A 16895-nucleotide genomic window follows, 5' to 3' on the forward strand; every position below is an offset into this window, starting at 1 on the left:
CCAATGATTCTGCGCTCCGACATCCTGAAGAAGTTTAGTAAAAGTGGAATAAGGATGCACTGGTGCGGACTGAAGAGCAGTGCGTGAGAGACCTGTAGCTACTTAAACTGAGAGGCGATCAGTCCACATGGACAGACAGTGCAGCAGGACGTTTCCAGTCACATTTAGTATATTTGCGAATGGATTGAACGGGTGAGGATTATCTGCCTGAACAGATACGCAACGGTGCAAAATGCCAACTGCGCGTAAAAGTGTATGGGTACTTTTAACTGTGCTGCTGGCTGTCTGGATACAACGCGCGATCAGCTTCCCTGCGAGGCATCACAACAGACCCAGACACGGCGACTCTATAGAGGTGAGCACGGGAGGATTGAAAACTCGTTTCGTGGTTTTGTTTCTTCTTTTTTCTTCAGAAACGATATGCGTCACAGTAATTGACAGTGTTGGGGAGTAACTAGTTACATGTAACAGAATTACGAAATAACTGTAACTGTAAATTACAGTTACTTATGAAAATGTTAATGACTACAAAGGGGGTTACATCTTAAATTTTTTCACACATACAGATTTGATTGATTTCTTTCATAAATTGCATTGACTACACCAATGTTCCAGGAGTTTGGGACACATGCTTATTCCATAACTGTTTTATTTACTATTTGGGTTGGTTTATCGTCTTTATTTTTTAAGATTAACTTTTTTACAAGGCATTGTTGGATATTAGTGTTTCCTGTCAGATGTGCAAAGATTGGATTTTTAAAACAGTATCTACTAAACTATTTCTTCTTATGATTTTAAATCTGTATTTAACCTCAGAATGATCTCAAAGAAAAGAGGTGCTGACTTGTGGTGGCTGTGCTTTAAAAATAAATTATAATCATCTTAATTCAAGTAATGAAGGATTTTGACAGTAATTAGTGTTGAGTGTTACTGTAAGGTTAACCCTGCCTGCTTTAAATGTTTGAAAATGATTAACAGTTGAAAACATTAGAAATTTAGAAAAGTAATCTGTAATGTATTATATTTCCAAAGTAACCATCCAACACTGGTAATTGATTAGAAACCAAGCCTTCATTATTTATTTTTGTTATTTTTCATTTTTTATATATTTCATATGCTTTATGGATACATTTTAATGTTTTACCCTTGTGTCAAACACAGACAGCCTAGTAAATAATGCATGTAATTTTAAATAAAAATATCACTTGTTAACTGAGTACTGTTATTTTGCATAATTTCCAAATAATATTTTAGTTCTGTATTTCAAATTTTATTTGTGTGTATTTAAAGTGTATTTAAACAGCGTCAGCGTTTTTATTCCAAAACTGTAAAAAAAAAAAAAAAAAATACACTACACATTTCCTAACGTAATGCATAATTTCAGAATAATTCTGAAAAAGAAGAAGAAAAAAAAAAAACGCCTGTGAAACTGACATTTGTTAATTCTGATAGAACTGTAGTTACTCTAGAAGAGCCAAAAGCACAAACAATCCAAGTTCTAAGCATTTCAGTTTTTGAGAATTAATAATGTGCATTATGTTACTCCAGATAAATTAATACAAATACAATAATGCAATTTAATATATGCTGATGACTTAACTATGCCTTCAGAAAAGTAAGAGTCAGAGGTAACATGGTTGACAGTGTTACAGTTAATACTGCTATTAATGGCGATCATAGGGTTTATTAGAATATAATGTTATTTCTACACATATCCAGCTTTCAATAATCAGTTGTTTACCACAAAATGGTAAATGGGTTGACAGATTAAAATGTGCCTGTGCCTTTTGGAATGAACTGTTTTCATTAATGAGTGCTCATTTACTGGAGCGTTGTATAAATGTTGTATAAACAGGAATTATCTTAAGTTAACTCATAACTACCCCCCCCCCCCCAGATGCGAGTTGCATCTTGCTTCATTAAAGGGATAGTTCACACAAAAATGAAAATTCTGACATTAATTTCTCACCCTCATGACTCGTTCCAAACCTAAGACTTCTGTTCATCTATGGAACACAAATTAAGATATTTTTGATGCATTCCGTGAGCTCTCTGACCCTCCCATAGACAGCAAGGATCCTTACACGATCAAGGTCCAGAAACGTAGCAAGGACATCGGTAAAATAATCCATGTGACATCAGGGGTTCAACCGTAATTTTACGAAGCTACGTGAATACTCTTTGTGCGCAAAAGAAAAAAAACGTCTTTATTCAACAATCCGTGTCCTCCGTGTCACCCTGGTGCCATTTTGGAGAATATCTACTAAATGTAAACAGCGTATGCTGTTCTGTGTCAGCTGCGCCACGCGGATACGGTTTCTATGTTGTTTGCGCTTTGATCTGAACATAAACAACATATCTGTGTGGAGCAGCTGACACAGAACAGCATACGCTGTTTACATTCAGTGGAAATTCTCCAAAATGGCACCAGGGTGACGCAGAGGAGATGGATTGTTGAATAAAGCCGTTATTTTATTTTTTCCTTTGCGCACAAAAAGTATTCTCGTAGCTTTGTAAAATTACAGTTGAACCACTGATGTCACATGGATTTTTTTATTTTATCTATTTATTTATATAGCGCTTTTAACAATACAGATTGTGTCAAAGCACTTAACAGTATCAAATTGGAGGATAGAGTGTCAGTAATGCATAATAATAAGATTAAACACTCAATTTTCAGTTAAAGGCATTTCATTATTGAATTCAGAGATGTCACTGTCTAGCTCAGTTTAATTTAAATAGTATCTGTGAAATCAAATGACGATAATCGCTAGAAATGAAGTGTCCCCAACTGAGCAAGCCAGAGGCGACAGCGGCAAGGAACCAAAACTCCCTCTGTGACAGAATGGAGAAACAAACCTTGGAAGAAACCAGGCTCAGTCGGGGGGCCAGTTCTCCTCTGGCCAGGATATTATTGTTTATTTATTATTTAATTATTGATTTAATAAAAAATTTAAATGTATAAATGTATTATATTTCTATTTTTATATTGTTGCAATTTCTAACAATAATAGTATTATGTAGTTAGGCATTTTATTATATTTGTAGTTATTTTGTTTTATTTTTAGTTTTATTGTATTCTTAGTCGAGGTCTTCACTGGGGATATGTCCCCGGGGCTCATCCAGGTGTCCGGTCTCCGCTGACGATCAAGGGCGCAGACATCATCTCCCGGCGCCGATCCACCATCTGATCTGGACACGGACTGAGAAACAGAATAAGAAAGAAACAGACAAATATTAGTGTAGATGCCATTCTTCTTACGATGTAACGAGTACATTGTGTGTTATGGGGAGTGTTCCCGGTTCCGGTTGATCTAATTAATGCAGCCTAACAACCCTTTAACGGATTTGAATAATAGAAGTGTATTAGTATGTTATGTGTAAGCCAGGAGTGTGTCTGCCTCCCGAACAGCATTAAGTAGATTGTTCCAGAGTTTGGGTGCTAAATAAGAAAAGGATCTGCTGCCCGCAGTCGATATTGATATTCTAGGTATTATCAAACGGCCAGAGTTTTGAGAACGCAGCAGACGTGGAGGACTATAATGTGATCAGAGCTCGCTCAGGTACTGAGGAGCTAAACCATTCAGGGCTTTATAAGTAGTTAACAAGATTTTAAAATCTATACGATGTTTGATAGGGAGCCAGTGCAGTGTTGTAATTTTACCGATGTCCTTGCTACGCTGGACCTTAATCGTGTAAGGACCCTTGCAGTCTATGGGGGAGTCAGAGAGCTCACGGGATGCATCAAAAATATCTTAATTTGTGTTCCGAAGATGAATGGAGGTCTTACGGGTTTGAACGACATGAGGGTGAGTAATTAATGACAGAATTTTCATTTTTGGGGGAACTATCCCTTTAACATGAGTGAAACTTCTGTGAACTGAGTGAAGCTTTAGTAAAATATCTTGAGGTAGTGACAGCATCTTATGGACCAATATATTCAGTGCTCTAACCTTGTTTTTATTTTTTCACCATGCAAAAAGAATGCATAGCAGCCTCATACAGTAGAGCAGTACAATAGTGAAGCCTTACATAATACTGGTCAAAAAAACATTTAGTTTCACTCTCTCTCACAGGGTCATAGTTCAGCTCCTAAATAGTTTTTTAGCCCCTCTTCTGTGTTAATGTGGAATTTCATGCATTCTGGTCTCCTTGATCCTGTGTATTTGCACAAGGGGGTCATGTCTAACCTCTCCAAGAAAGGTCCTGCAACTCAGCTTTGTATTACTAAATGTCTCTTTTGTTTTTACATGTGGGGCAGGGGTCGTCAAAGAGAAAGGCAATGGGGGGTCTTAGATTATTGTTTTTCTTCACTGATTTGGAAATGGCGTGGTCCTGGGACTTTGATATTGGAGGTCAGATAAATCTAGGATGCACTGTCTGCTTTCCCAAATGCCCCAACATAAATTGTGTGAGCTGATTGCGTCCATGTGTCTCACCAGAGAGCTCAATAGGGGCTGTGTGTGTATCCATGGTCTTCCGCTAGCGCATAAGGCTTTGTTTCGGGTTCTGGAATTCATGCCATATGTTTGTGATGGTGAGAAAGCCCACTGGCAGGACAGGCCACATTCCACCGGGAGGAAAGACGATTTTACAATGAATTAACAATACAGAGAAAGACAAGAGATGGCCTCAGGGAGACAAAGGATGTAAGGAGAGATTTGGTTTCTATTCCGAATGTTTAGGAAATGAAACTCGTTCTGTTAAACCATGTTACGAGTCTTAACTGAGTGACAGCGACTAGTCCTTCAGCGCCTCTTGTTGAGACTTCTGGGAAGAAAAGATTAATATTGAGAATAAGTCTTGCAGAGAAGCTCACATACCCCTGAGTGTCTTATCAGCAGATCAAATGGAATACAACTTGGGCTGAAAAGACAAAAGACACCACTGATTCACAGCTGAATTCATTCGATATTTAACCGATTGCTCCAATGTTGAAAAAACATGTTGTAAATACAACATTTTGACTCAAAAAATGGATTGCTTTTTACAATTATTTAACTGTGGTATACATGTCTTCAAATAGCATGAGATGCAGCACAAAGGCCAAAGAAGCAATCGCACAATGATCATGAAGAAAGAAGTGTCCAAAAACCCAGTAATGCACTTTGTCCACTGAGTATGAATCCACACAACCAGCATTAGCACTTCTCTAACTCCCATTGACCATGGTACCTGCTAAGTATGAGTTTGATAAAACCAACATTGCCACAGCCAATCTTTAGTACCCTTCGGTCTGGCTAGACTGACACAAAGAAAAATTACATTGCTCAAAATCTTTTAAAAAAAGAGGTAGCCTCAACTGGAAATTGCCTACATGACATGTTTATGGGCACTGGTTCTTTTAACCTGTTACCCTGCGCCCCTATTTTTGAGCATTTTGTAAAAAACGATATAACCAAATAAAAATGTCTGTAGCTCTTGAACCCTAAGGTCTATATTTAAAAATCTGGTGTTGTTTGAAACTAGACACTTGATCCTTTGTTACTCTAGAGTCATAATAACTCAAAATTAGTATAGCAATAGAGTAAAACAAGGTAAAATATACATGAAATTGACTCGCGATATGTTTTAATGAAGCTCACTAAGGGAAAAATGGATGAGACTTTCATGCCAAAGGCCTGAAAACACCATAAAGATAAAGCTGAACATCTGACCATGTTTTGATTCAAATTTGAGGATGATACTCCCAAAAATGTAGTTTCTGTAAGCTTTTATTTAAAAAAAATCTAGGCGTCCTTTCAAAAAAGCCATTTGGAGACCCCAAATAGACACTTTGTAAACAAATGTCCAAATGAGTCAAAACTACATAATACATATATGTATATCAATTCAGAACTGCTCTGCCCACCAAAACACACAATAAAAAACTATTTCTGAACAGCATTTGTAGTGCTGACTCATTTAGTCATTTGGTTAGTCTACAAATGGCATTTTTGAAAAAAAACGCCTAAATATTTCCTGAAATAAAATATGAAATAATAAATTTTTTATAGGTAAAGACTTACAGAAAGTACATCTTTATGGTATTTCATTTCAAGAAAAGCTTTGGAAAAGTCATTTGGATATTTTATTTCAAGAAAAGTCTAGGAATCCTTTCAAAAATGCTATTTAGAGACTCCATAAGACACTGCATACTACATATGTATATCAATTCAGAACTGCTCTACCAATGAAACCACAAAAAAACACAAAACTATTTCAGAATTTGAACATAACTAAACAGTCTTTATTCTGAACAATTCCAATAATGAAAACAGTGAACCAAAACAGATTTGATCATTTTTGAACTAGTGAAAACACAAAACATGCAAAATACATTGTTTTTACAACATTTGTATTTTTTATTTATTTTATATGGTGAATATTATGAATATTACTATTTTACTAATATAGTAATAGATTACTATTACTAATATTACTAAATAATAGAAAAAAAAAACTATTTACAGTATTTACAGTGGAGGAAGACGCTCTAGCAGCCACTAAAATGGTTTTTTTTCTGACCATCTGGATTCACCAGACCTCTGAAAAGACAGGGAAGAGTGAGAGAAAAAGAGTGAGAAAGTGTGTAAGCAAAACAAATCAAACTTGCAACACTGTTTACATTTTGTACACACACACACACACACGCGCGCACGCACACACACACAATAACCGGGACATACCCACAAACAAACACACCCACCCACCCACACGAACAAAACTCATGTAATCCCCTCATATTATCCCTCTCCGTTGTCATTTTTAGAATCTAAAACAGCTAACATGAAACAAAAGCTGCAAATACATGATAAAGACACATAAACATTCAAGAGGAGGGTGGAGACACTTACGTGCTAATGCTATCCACGCTTCCCAGCGATCTCAGCGCGTATTCGGCTACTAAATTAGCCATTTTTCTCCCCACGTCCTCCAAAACACCACCAAACGCCACAGAAACACTTCTCAAGTCGAAGATCCACGATGGAGAGATTCAGATGTGAGCTTTGGACAACATCTGTTCGCTGATAGCCAGTCTGTGTAGCGCTGCGACGCCATTATGTGTACGCTTCATGCGTAACCCGAGAGCGCACGAAAACACACGGACAATACGCCGAGCTATTCTCTAAACAATCTTACGTAAACTATTCAAACTGTCAATCACTTTAAACGTCCTTGTGGTTGGCTAACATTTCCATCCATCAAAACTGTGCTGGCGAGGCATTGGCTGGCTTCAAACACCCCTATTGTGATGTGTCCGGATTGACACCTCGCTGACCCATTCACGGACGCGCTTACTGTCCCGGGTTATAACAGCTCCTGCGATTGAAGGAGAGAGACGAGGGAGGGCTATTCTTACTCGGAAGAGACGATTCTGCTGGAAATAGATGGCGTTTCAAAGCTGGAATACGAATTATAATCGATATTTATTGGAAAATGGACGCTATCGATAACTATAACTCGAATCGCTTATGTAAACAAAGGAGGATCTATCGTGTTTTCCCCTATTTTTTCGTTGTTTTGGATTAAAAAGTGGATGCATTTTGAAGAGTGGACCCTTCTCTTGAAATGTATGCTGGTGTGTCTTGGAATAGTCTGAGCTGACCAGCGCTATTGGCGATCAAACGTGAGTACTGCGGTTCGCTTTGTTCATTTTAAATGGCCGGTCTTTCAGCATTTCTGTTAACCCTTTCCTCTCTGGTGTATTGATTTCAAAAACAAGCTCACATCGTTAATCTTGAGTGTTTTAGCTTTCAAATGATATATAGTTAATGATAATTGATTGAATATTGTTCTAAAACAAAGGTAATAAAAAGTCCGACCACGCCCGACCACGCCCTTCCGGCCCGCCCGCGGGCCGATGCGGGTTAACAGGTTAATAAAGTCATTTTAATGCTTTTTTGTAATAAAACTATTTTACTTACGAAAGTCATTGCTGAATAAAATTGATTTGCAGGTTAGACTGTGTTCTCAAAATTTGTAAGCCAAAGACAAAGGCTGTGACAGGTTATGTAGTAACATGAACAGTTACTTCATTGTTCAACTCTCAAGTCAGTAGAAACTCTGGTTTTGATAAATGTTTACAAGCGAGCAAGAACATCAGCACATTTTCAGTGGAAAATGGGTACAAATTGACTTATTATAAGGTTTTCCTTAAGGAATATCCTATCCTTTTCACTTGAGTTACTGTATACCTCTAATACGTCATTATCAACTGTGTCACCATATGCAAGAGATATCAGAATAACAACTAAAACCTGTGTTTGACAAATGAAGGTCACTGTAGATTTCCAAAATGTTGCAATAGAGTGGTGCAGGTATGACGCCAGAACCTGGAGGACTAATTCACTGCTGGTTCCTCAAGATGTTTCTGGGGTTTTTCAATTTATTAGTTAAATAAAGAGTGTGGCAAACTGATGATAGTTTGACATTTTGTTCTACAATATAAACTGTAGTTTATGCAGTTTTCTTAGTAGAATAAAATGTCAAAGTATCTTCAAGTTATGTTTAACACAGGCTTTATTTTACTTTTAAATGGAAAACCCCCATTATTAAACCCCATAAGAAAACCAGTGGCGAATTTTCTTCCTGGTTCTGACCTTCATACCTACACCACTCTATGCAAGCTAGCACTTATTGTTGCATGCAATGTTATTTTTCATCAGACACATTTTTGAGAGATATTGACATCATCTCTTGCACCAACAGAACCAAGTCCAGAACGAGTTGGTGGACCCTCGTCCCCACCAACACAGGTGGCTCCAGCATCGCTCAACAGGTGTCCAACCACAGCCTGAGCCCGAGGAAGAATCAAAACCCTTTGTCCTAGACCTCAAAAACTTTCCAGACCTGGCGAATGCTCACACTGACTCCCAAAACCCAAACATTCAGGTGAGCACATGCAAGAGCACACATCTCAAGTTAATAATCATCACTGTGAAATGCTTTGTGATGTGACTTTCGATGATTGAGCAGGGCAAGTCATAATATGCCAGCCCGGATATAATAAGCCATTACTGTGTTTCTCTACTCTGAGGCTAATGTCTAATCCTGTCCAAAGTGGATTCATCAGCATCCATAGTGAGTCATCACTCCTGATAGGGTGTAGTTAAGTGTAATAACTTAATAAGTAATCTTATTTTGAGATGAGGAGGAAGTAATTCTGCTTGATTTGATATCGAGTCTGAGCTCAAATCAAAAAACTCGATCAGTGACTCACCGCTGAAACTTACTGTCAACTGACTTTTCTCCAGATTTACTACAGGATTATTTGCCTTCATTGCCTTTATTAGCTGCGTGGTTTAAGTTCTTAAAATAACACCCAGGCCCGGTTTCACAAATTTAGCTTAAACCAGGACTAGGCCATAGTTAAATTAAGATATTTAAGATACTTTTACAAAAATGCTTTAGAAGAAAACATTAAGTTATGCATCTTGACACAGAACAATGACAAGATATTCTCAGTTGAGACAGCTCAAACATGCATTTTAGTCTGGGACTAGCTGAAGCCTTGTCTGTGAAACCGGTGGCCTGTGTTCCATCCTATTTAAATCATATTATTTAATCCCTGTGTACTTTGCATCCTTGGTTGTAGGTAACCATCGAGGTGTTGGATGACCCCCCCATGGAAGTGGACATGGACCTGGTTAAAGAATGGAGCAACGACTGGCCTACATCTTCTCCCTCCTCTACTGTAGAATGGATGGGCGGGAAGAAGCTTTTCTGGCCTTTATTTTGGGGTTACACAGATGTAGATTCAGGTGAGGATGGTACTGGCCAAGCAGTGGAGGAAGAGGATGATTATGCACTGGAGTATGACAGTGGAGAGCCCCTTCCTAGTGGACTGGACAAGACAGGTGGCATTTGGGAAAGCCCATGGACTCAACGCCATTATGGTGAGTGCTTTCTTTTCATTAGCTGTTTCTACACACAAGTATTGAGAATTAGAAGTAAGAGTATTTGAACATTCAAGCTGTGTGCGATTAATAAAAGCCTTGGAATGAAGAAAGTTGACAGAATTGGTAAAATCAGAATTTAAGAAAGAGAAATCAATGGGATAATTTAAGAAAGCTGCATTGGCAGCAATCAGATGAAGCGATTTGGAGAGTTGTTTAAGGCAAAGAGAGATGTAGAGACTGGGGAGGAAGGGTAGAGCGAGCTGGGGTTTCACAGAATTGATTCAGACTAAACTCGCAGCCAGCGGCGGGGTATTTGTGAGTGCCGAACCTTTGATGTAGACACTGGTTCCACTCGGCGGAGAATACCACTGTTTGAAGACGAGCCCGATCCGCTCACTAATGGCAATGTGAGTACATTCTCTTGGACAAATAAGCCCATGCTTGTGTTCAATTAGAGCGCAGATTGGGAACACAGAGTGAGAGGGGTCATCCGTTTACTTTTTATGTCCCGCGGGTTGGGCCCCAGACCCTGCATCCCCCACCCACCCCTGCCTAGAGCGGCTAGATCTTTTAAGCCTGTTCAAGAATCCTAGGCTTTTCAAGGTCATGCATAACATTACGCCTCTGTTCCTTTTTTGTTTTTCTCTATAGGCCATGTCTGTTTTATGGTGGGAATTGTGCATTTTGCATTTTAGCTGTACAGTCTTTCATTGGAGATAAGCATGAAATGGGATGGGGGTTTAAATGGAGCAGTCAAGGAAAGATATAGAGATTGAGTACTAAATTTAGAGACTAAGAATGGCCTCAATCTAGACCAGAAGTTGATGCCTTTTCTACTATTTCAGTTTTGAAACGGATTTCTGTACCTTCTTAACAGGACAGGAGGATTATGTTTTACTGAAATTATGCTTTGTTTGTTTATTCTGTTGATTTCAGTCCTTTTTTTAAACAGAGGGCCCTTTATGATTCATTCAGCCAAAGGAATCGTCAAAGAGATTTAACAGCCAGTCCAAAATGTTCTTGACACCAATCTTTTAGCATGGGTAACTGCTAATGCTAACCACCCAAATCTAGACCTTGTGGATTCAGTGCCCATTCCTGCCTCTGCTATATGACAAGCCTTGCGGCTGTTGTGGGTTTCACAGTTTGGCAGTTCTACAAAACCAGCAAGCCAACGCCTCCTTTTCAACATTCACTAGTCTGTCTGTAATCAGGACACCATCACTGTGTGTGCAATGTCATTGGCACCCCACCCAAATTCAAGTTTAAATATTTAAAAATGCTAGTCTGTAATCTATACTTTGTATTACAGAAGAAAGAAGAAAACATCTGTTGTCTTTGTTTAATGCGGCAGTTTGTTTTTTTGTAAATAATGTTGAAATGCCCTTCAAATGCTAAAAGCTAATCAGCCTTTTTACATTTTTTTTTTTTTTTGAGTATATAAGGCCTGGCAAAAGCTTGGTCTTTAAGATTACTCTTGTTTTCTTCTGCATCAAGGTATTAGAGTGTTTTGGTGCTACCATGCTATTGCAAAGCTTTTCCTGAGTTGGTGTCTTTGAGTGATGAGTGGCTGTTATTATGTTTATATGTATTTGCTGGGTTTATTACTAAGATATTGCTGGAGTGCTTGCTAGATGATTTCTAACTGCTAACTGGTCTTGCATGAAGTTGTCAGTGTAAACTGGGTCTGAAACATTTTGTGATTAGATCACTAATGTATGGGGGCAGTCGGAAACAACATAAGAGGTTGAGTATTAACAGCACAAGTGCATGGTTGCAGGCATGCATTTGAAGCACATGTTAAAGGTGCCATAGAATGAAAAACTGTCTTTACCCTGGCATATTTAAATAATAACAGTTCTGTACATGGAAATGACATACAGTGAGCCTCAAACACCATAGTTTTCTCCTTCATATGTAAATCTCGTGATTAAAAAAGACCACTGAAAAACAGGCGAATCAGAACATAACACCGACTGTGACGCAACAGTCGGGATCACTACGCCCCCAACATTTGCATAAACCCGTCCTTGTTCTAAGCCGGCCGAACCATCAGAAGCTCTGCAGGTATTGTAAATAAACAAGCGCGGACAACAGCGAAAATAACAAAATACATTTTATGTTCCAGGCCATGCAGGGGGTGTGAAGTGCAGGGATGGGTTGGTGTCTGTATTCAGAAAGGCACAGAAAGCAAATAACGCGAGCCACTAAAGGGACATGGTTAGCTCCTTGCTAGCGGTAGCCTGTGACAGTACATAAGATTTCACTCTCAGTAAGGAGAGATGAGGATGATGGCGAATGACTTACAGATCCTGAGCACCACTGACAAGCATCTGATCTTGTGAAATGTGTGGTAAGTACTGTTGCTCCATAATGTAAACATAGTTTGTGTGATCGCGTCTCTTGAAAGGGAAACTATAACGCGATCGATGGATCGTTCAAAAGCAGTTTCAATGCCTCGCATATTAATAACGGCTCCCTGATGCCCGCGTTTTATAATACAGTATAATTACCCGACGATATAACTGCGAGAGAAAGTATTTAAATATATATTTTCCTCCCTGTGCTTCCTTCTTGCTGATGAGCCGTACTGTGAAACAGCCAATCAGAGCAGAGCTCAACATTGCGCAGCACTGTGAAACAGCCAATCAGAGCAGAGCTCATTATTATTCATGACCCTGCCAAATAAGCCAATAACAGACCGTTTCATTCTAGGGAGAAATCCTAGGGTTGTAAATGGACATGTAAAATCGTTTCTGGAGATTTTTTGCCCTTACCTAAGCCACATACCTTCTGTGTAGATATCAGAGAACAATTTAAAATACTGTATCAATGCATTCTATGGCACCTTTAATACCAAGCAGAAATAGTAATGGCAATGCTTCCCAGAGGACCAATTCTTATCCAATCACTGAAAAGTACTTGAGGTTAAAGATTTTCTTCAAACCCTGCATGAGAAATGGTGATGGTACCACCAACAAACAAACAAAAATAAATAATAATGTTTTAACTGATTATTCTTGTGTCTTTAGGAGAGAAAGAGGAAGAATGGAGTGCATGGGGTCCCTGTAGTGTCACTTGTGGAAATGGCAACCAGACCCGTTCACGTTCATGTGGAGATTTCTGCATCTCCACCGAATCCCGAAGCTGTGATCTCGTGCCATGCCCAGGTTATTTCAGTTCTCAAAAATGTATCCGTTTTTAATAAAATTCTAAACCATTTTGTGTAATATTATGTCACACTGAGGGTTTTTTCTCTCCAGATGATTGGAACAGTGTGGCTTATGTCTTTCCATTTGAGATGGAAAATGGTACAGAACCCTTTGGCACTGGTGAGTGCTTTCACCAGTTTTTAATCAATTCAATTAATCGTGAATTGTAAAAATAATTATAAAAATGTAAAACAAAAAGCATTCAAATGTTAGTGGAATATGTACACCTGTGGAGTGGCTGAACTGACTCTATACAGCCACAAAATGTCCCCTTGACATTAACATTGTATTCTGTTTGTAGGTGATATTTTATGCTCGTTGTTGAGTGCTAATAATAATGAAATTCTGGCATACCAAGATGGCAAGTGACATGCTTTTTGTTAAATGTCCCATTTGAATTAGATTTATAATTGTATTGAGAAGCCATTGCCAGTAAGAAGCTCTTGCTCCATCATAAAAAACTGATTGAGCAGTTGCGATGTAAAATTAGATAAATGTGTTAACTTGTATTAGATGTATTAGTTAATGCTTTTTGCAGCATATAGTCTATATGAACTTTCACCCTGATCTCACGGCAATTCATACATATTTTACGAGGTGGCTAATTCGTACGACCTCACTCGTACAAATTCATACGATTTTTGCCAAATCGTACGTATTTTTGCCAAATCGTACGTTTAAGTTGCACAATTCGTATGAATTTGTACGAATTACCTACACCTAACCCCGCCCCTAAACTTACCCGTCACTGGGGTTTAGACAAATTGTACAAAACTGGAACTTTACACACAATGATGCATGAATATGTGGAAAAAATATGTGAATTCTTATTTTATAATGCGTGAAACTATCACACACTACTTTTTAAACCACTACTGGGCTAATGGTACTCTGCTATAGTTGATATGGCTAATGTGTAATCTGTTTGGTTGTTCTGCAGATGTTGACAGCTGTGAGAAGTGGTTGAATTGTAAGAGTGAGTTTCTCCAGCGTTACCTGCAGCAGGTATTGACTGAATTACCCAGCTGTCCGTGCACCTATCCTTCAGAAGCCTCCACCAATATAGTCAGTCTGCTGGATGCAGGACGTGACCAGACCTTCCAATGGAGGGATGCTAGCGGCCCAAAAGAACGGCTGGACATCTACAAGCCCTCAGCACGCTCTTGCTTGCGTTCTGGCCTCTCAAGAGATGGCACCACTCTGGCCGCACAGCATTGTTGCTATGATGACAACAAGCTTCTGATTACAAGGGGCAAGGGTGCAGGTACTCCCAACCTAATAAGCACAGAGTTCTCTCCAGAGCTGCATTTTAAGGTGGATGTAATGCCTTGGATTCTGTGCAAAGGAGACTGGAGCAGGTTTCATGCCATCCGCCCACCCAATAATGGCCTGCATTGCACAGAAAACCCCCAACAGGACATTTTCATGAATGAATTGGAGGAGGCCAGAGAATATTAAGTCACCAAATTACTGTCCCTCCTCTGACACACCATCCTACTGTGGTGCTTAACCCAATACAAAAAAATACCAGCCAGCCACATAAGTGTGCAGTATAGAGCCAGTCTTATGTTGTGGGATGCATTGTCGTAACTGTATTCGCAAAGCATGGCCTCTAGCTTTTCCTGTGTTTGGAATATTGTGGAAAATGTAAGAAATGTTTAATAATCAATCTGTTGATAATCTCTCTTTTGATATGTGGATCTTGTAACTCTTGTATTTGTGTAAATGGCCAATTCATTTGTTGGTGTTGTTGTTGCTGCTGCAGTCACATAGAGTGGGAAGCAAAGGTCTGACACCGCAAACTATAAATTATCAGCATAATAAAATAGTATTAAAAAATGTACATGATTTTAATGTCTAACTTTTGCTTATTGGACAGCAGAACTGGATTATTTGTTTTAACAATCCTAATAGTTCTTGAAAGTGTGGTCTCAGACCTTTGGATCCCACTGTATTTGCATTGATATCAGTGCCATCAAATCTAAAATTTGGGTCCTGAAGCAAAATGAGTTAAAAACCTCTGCTATAGACTTGTGGGGATGTTTGAGAGTCAATAGGCACACTTTCACTGCCAACTCAGGGGAAACCATTCCATAACAATGTTCATTTAGTCTAATAGAGTCTACATTTCAGAAAGGGAACGAGCAGACAGACATAAAGAGAATATTATAATGTGTATATTGTTATAACATGTATATGTATGTGCAATTTTGCTGTTTAGTTGTTCTGCAAATGTGCATTTGCTGTGTTGTTATTGCTGTTGCTTTTCATGTGTTGTTGGGAACTGTTGCAGGGGAACTACTTAATATTGCTCCAGACCTCTAATTTGAAATATTGCTCTTAAGAGTATGTGTATGCACATGCTACGGCTGGCACTTTATTTAACATTTATTGAAATGTATATTTGCATGATGAAACATTGTTATCCGTGTTTGTGGTGTTTTTTCCTGTGGTCATTGCTACATTAATGGCAAGAACAGTATTTCTTTGTTAGCATGTGTTGTACAGTATTTATTGTATTTTTATCACACATTTGCTGATGCTTTGAACTGATCGTTCATTCAGATGGTGCACTACCCAGAGTCCTCCAGGACATACTGACCTAAAAAGGGAAATCATGTTCTCAAACACCTCTTTAACAATAAGTCAATACTTGCTGTTTGTTATCATGTGTACTTTATAATGATGTTGCAAGTTCTATTAAAACAAATACAAAGATGAGTTTGAAAATCTCTTGCTTGTTTCTTTCAATAAAATACATCAGGTTAGTTATGAATCGTAACATCTGGACTAAGTAACTATGCTAAGCAAGAACACTCTATACAGTGTTTTTGGCACTGCAATGCAATGCAAATACCTGTCATCCCTTTATATGAACAACCATCAATGCCCATCAGTGAGAGACTCATCAGGGCTCATGTCTTTGATTACTCTGTTTTTCCATTTGTTCGGTTTTAACTAGACATCCAACAACTGGAAACTCATCTCCCCTGGCTATCTGTTTTTATTTATTTGTGGAAATCTGTTTTTAGTTAGAAGATGTTGTTTCAGACTTGAATCGAGAACGCCTTTTAAAACATTATAAGTTGGCTCTTAGCAGCTTCCTGTTTAAAATACATTGCTTTTAACCACAGTAAGCAACAATATCACAATGCTTGAAATCAGAGATGTTACTAATTGAAATTAAAAACATACCCTATATATTTTAAACATTGGTCTCCATTGGCTTTCATTTTGTTTCCTAAATGGGGACCAACAACTGTTTAGTTACCCACATTCTTCTATGAATGTATAAAAATATCAGTTAGTTTTGAATGCTCAGGTATATATCTGAGCTTCAGACTTTTGCATCAGTGACAATCTATCATATTTTCATTATTATACTTTTATATTTTGGTGGCATTGGCCAAGTCACTGACTGGTTTTAAAGTGTGAATTAAATATTTTGGATGAGTTGCTACATTTTGCAGACAGCACCAGTTTCAAACAAGTGCTTCTGTGGGAGGAGATCAAATAAAAGTGCATATGATTAGAAACCTAATAAAAAATTTAAAAAATGAAATTTTATTCTGATGTGATTTATAACGAGTAGTACTGCCACCATGATGATAAATGAGCTTATTTTATACTTTGTTATATTATGTTCATAAATTTGTACTTTTCATTACTTTTTATTCCATTTTATAACACACTATCTTTTATCTGTCATCTTTTATGTTTGTAAGACTATAAGGTGCTACTATAGTTAAGTAGTATACAATATGAACAATTAAATATGCTACCAGAAAATATAGTACCATTG

The 16895-nt window shown here is 38.1% G+C and overlaps 1 protein-coding gene across 1 annotated transcript; it reads left to right on the forward strand.

The window, feature by feature from the left end:
* Nucleotides 1–232: 232 nt before the first annotated feature.
* LOC306843807 (isthmin-2-like) lies at nucleotides 233–15795 on the forward strand (the record flags this gene model as incomplete). Its single annotated transcript, XM_079375481.1, has 6 exons — nucleotides 233–355; nucleotides 8692–8874; nucleotides 9578–9878; nucleotides 12914–13051; nucleotides 13145–13213; nucleotides 14034–15795. The coding sequence occupies 6 exons, from the start codon at nucleotides 233–235 to the stop codon at nucleotides 14549–14551; spliced, it is 1332 nt and encodes a 443-aa protein (XP_079231607.1). The 3' UTR covers nucleotides 14552–15795.
* Between the last annotated feature and the right edge of the window lie 1100 nt (nucleotides 15796–16895).

Source organism: Barbus barbus (assembly GCF_936440315.1).
Source record: "Barbus barbus genome assembly, chromosome: 24".
Classification (NCBI taxonomy): domain Eukaryota; kingdom Metazoa; phylum Chordata; class Actinopteri; order Cypriniformes; family Cyprinidae; genus Barbus; species Barbus barbus.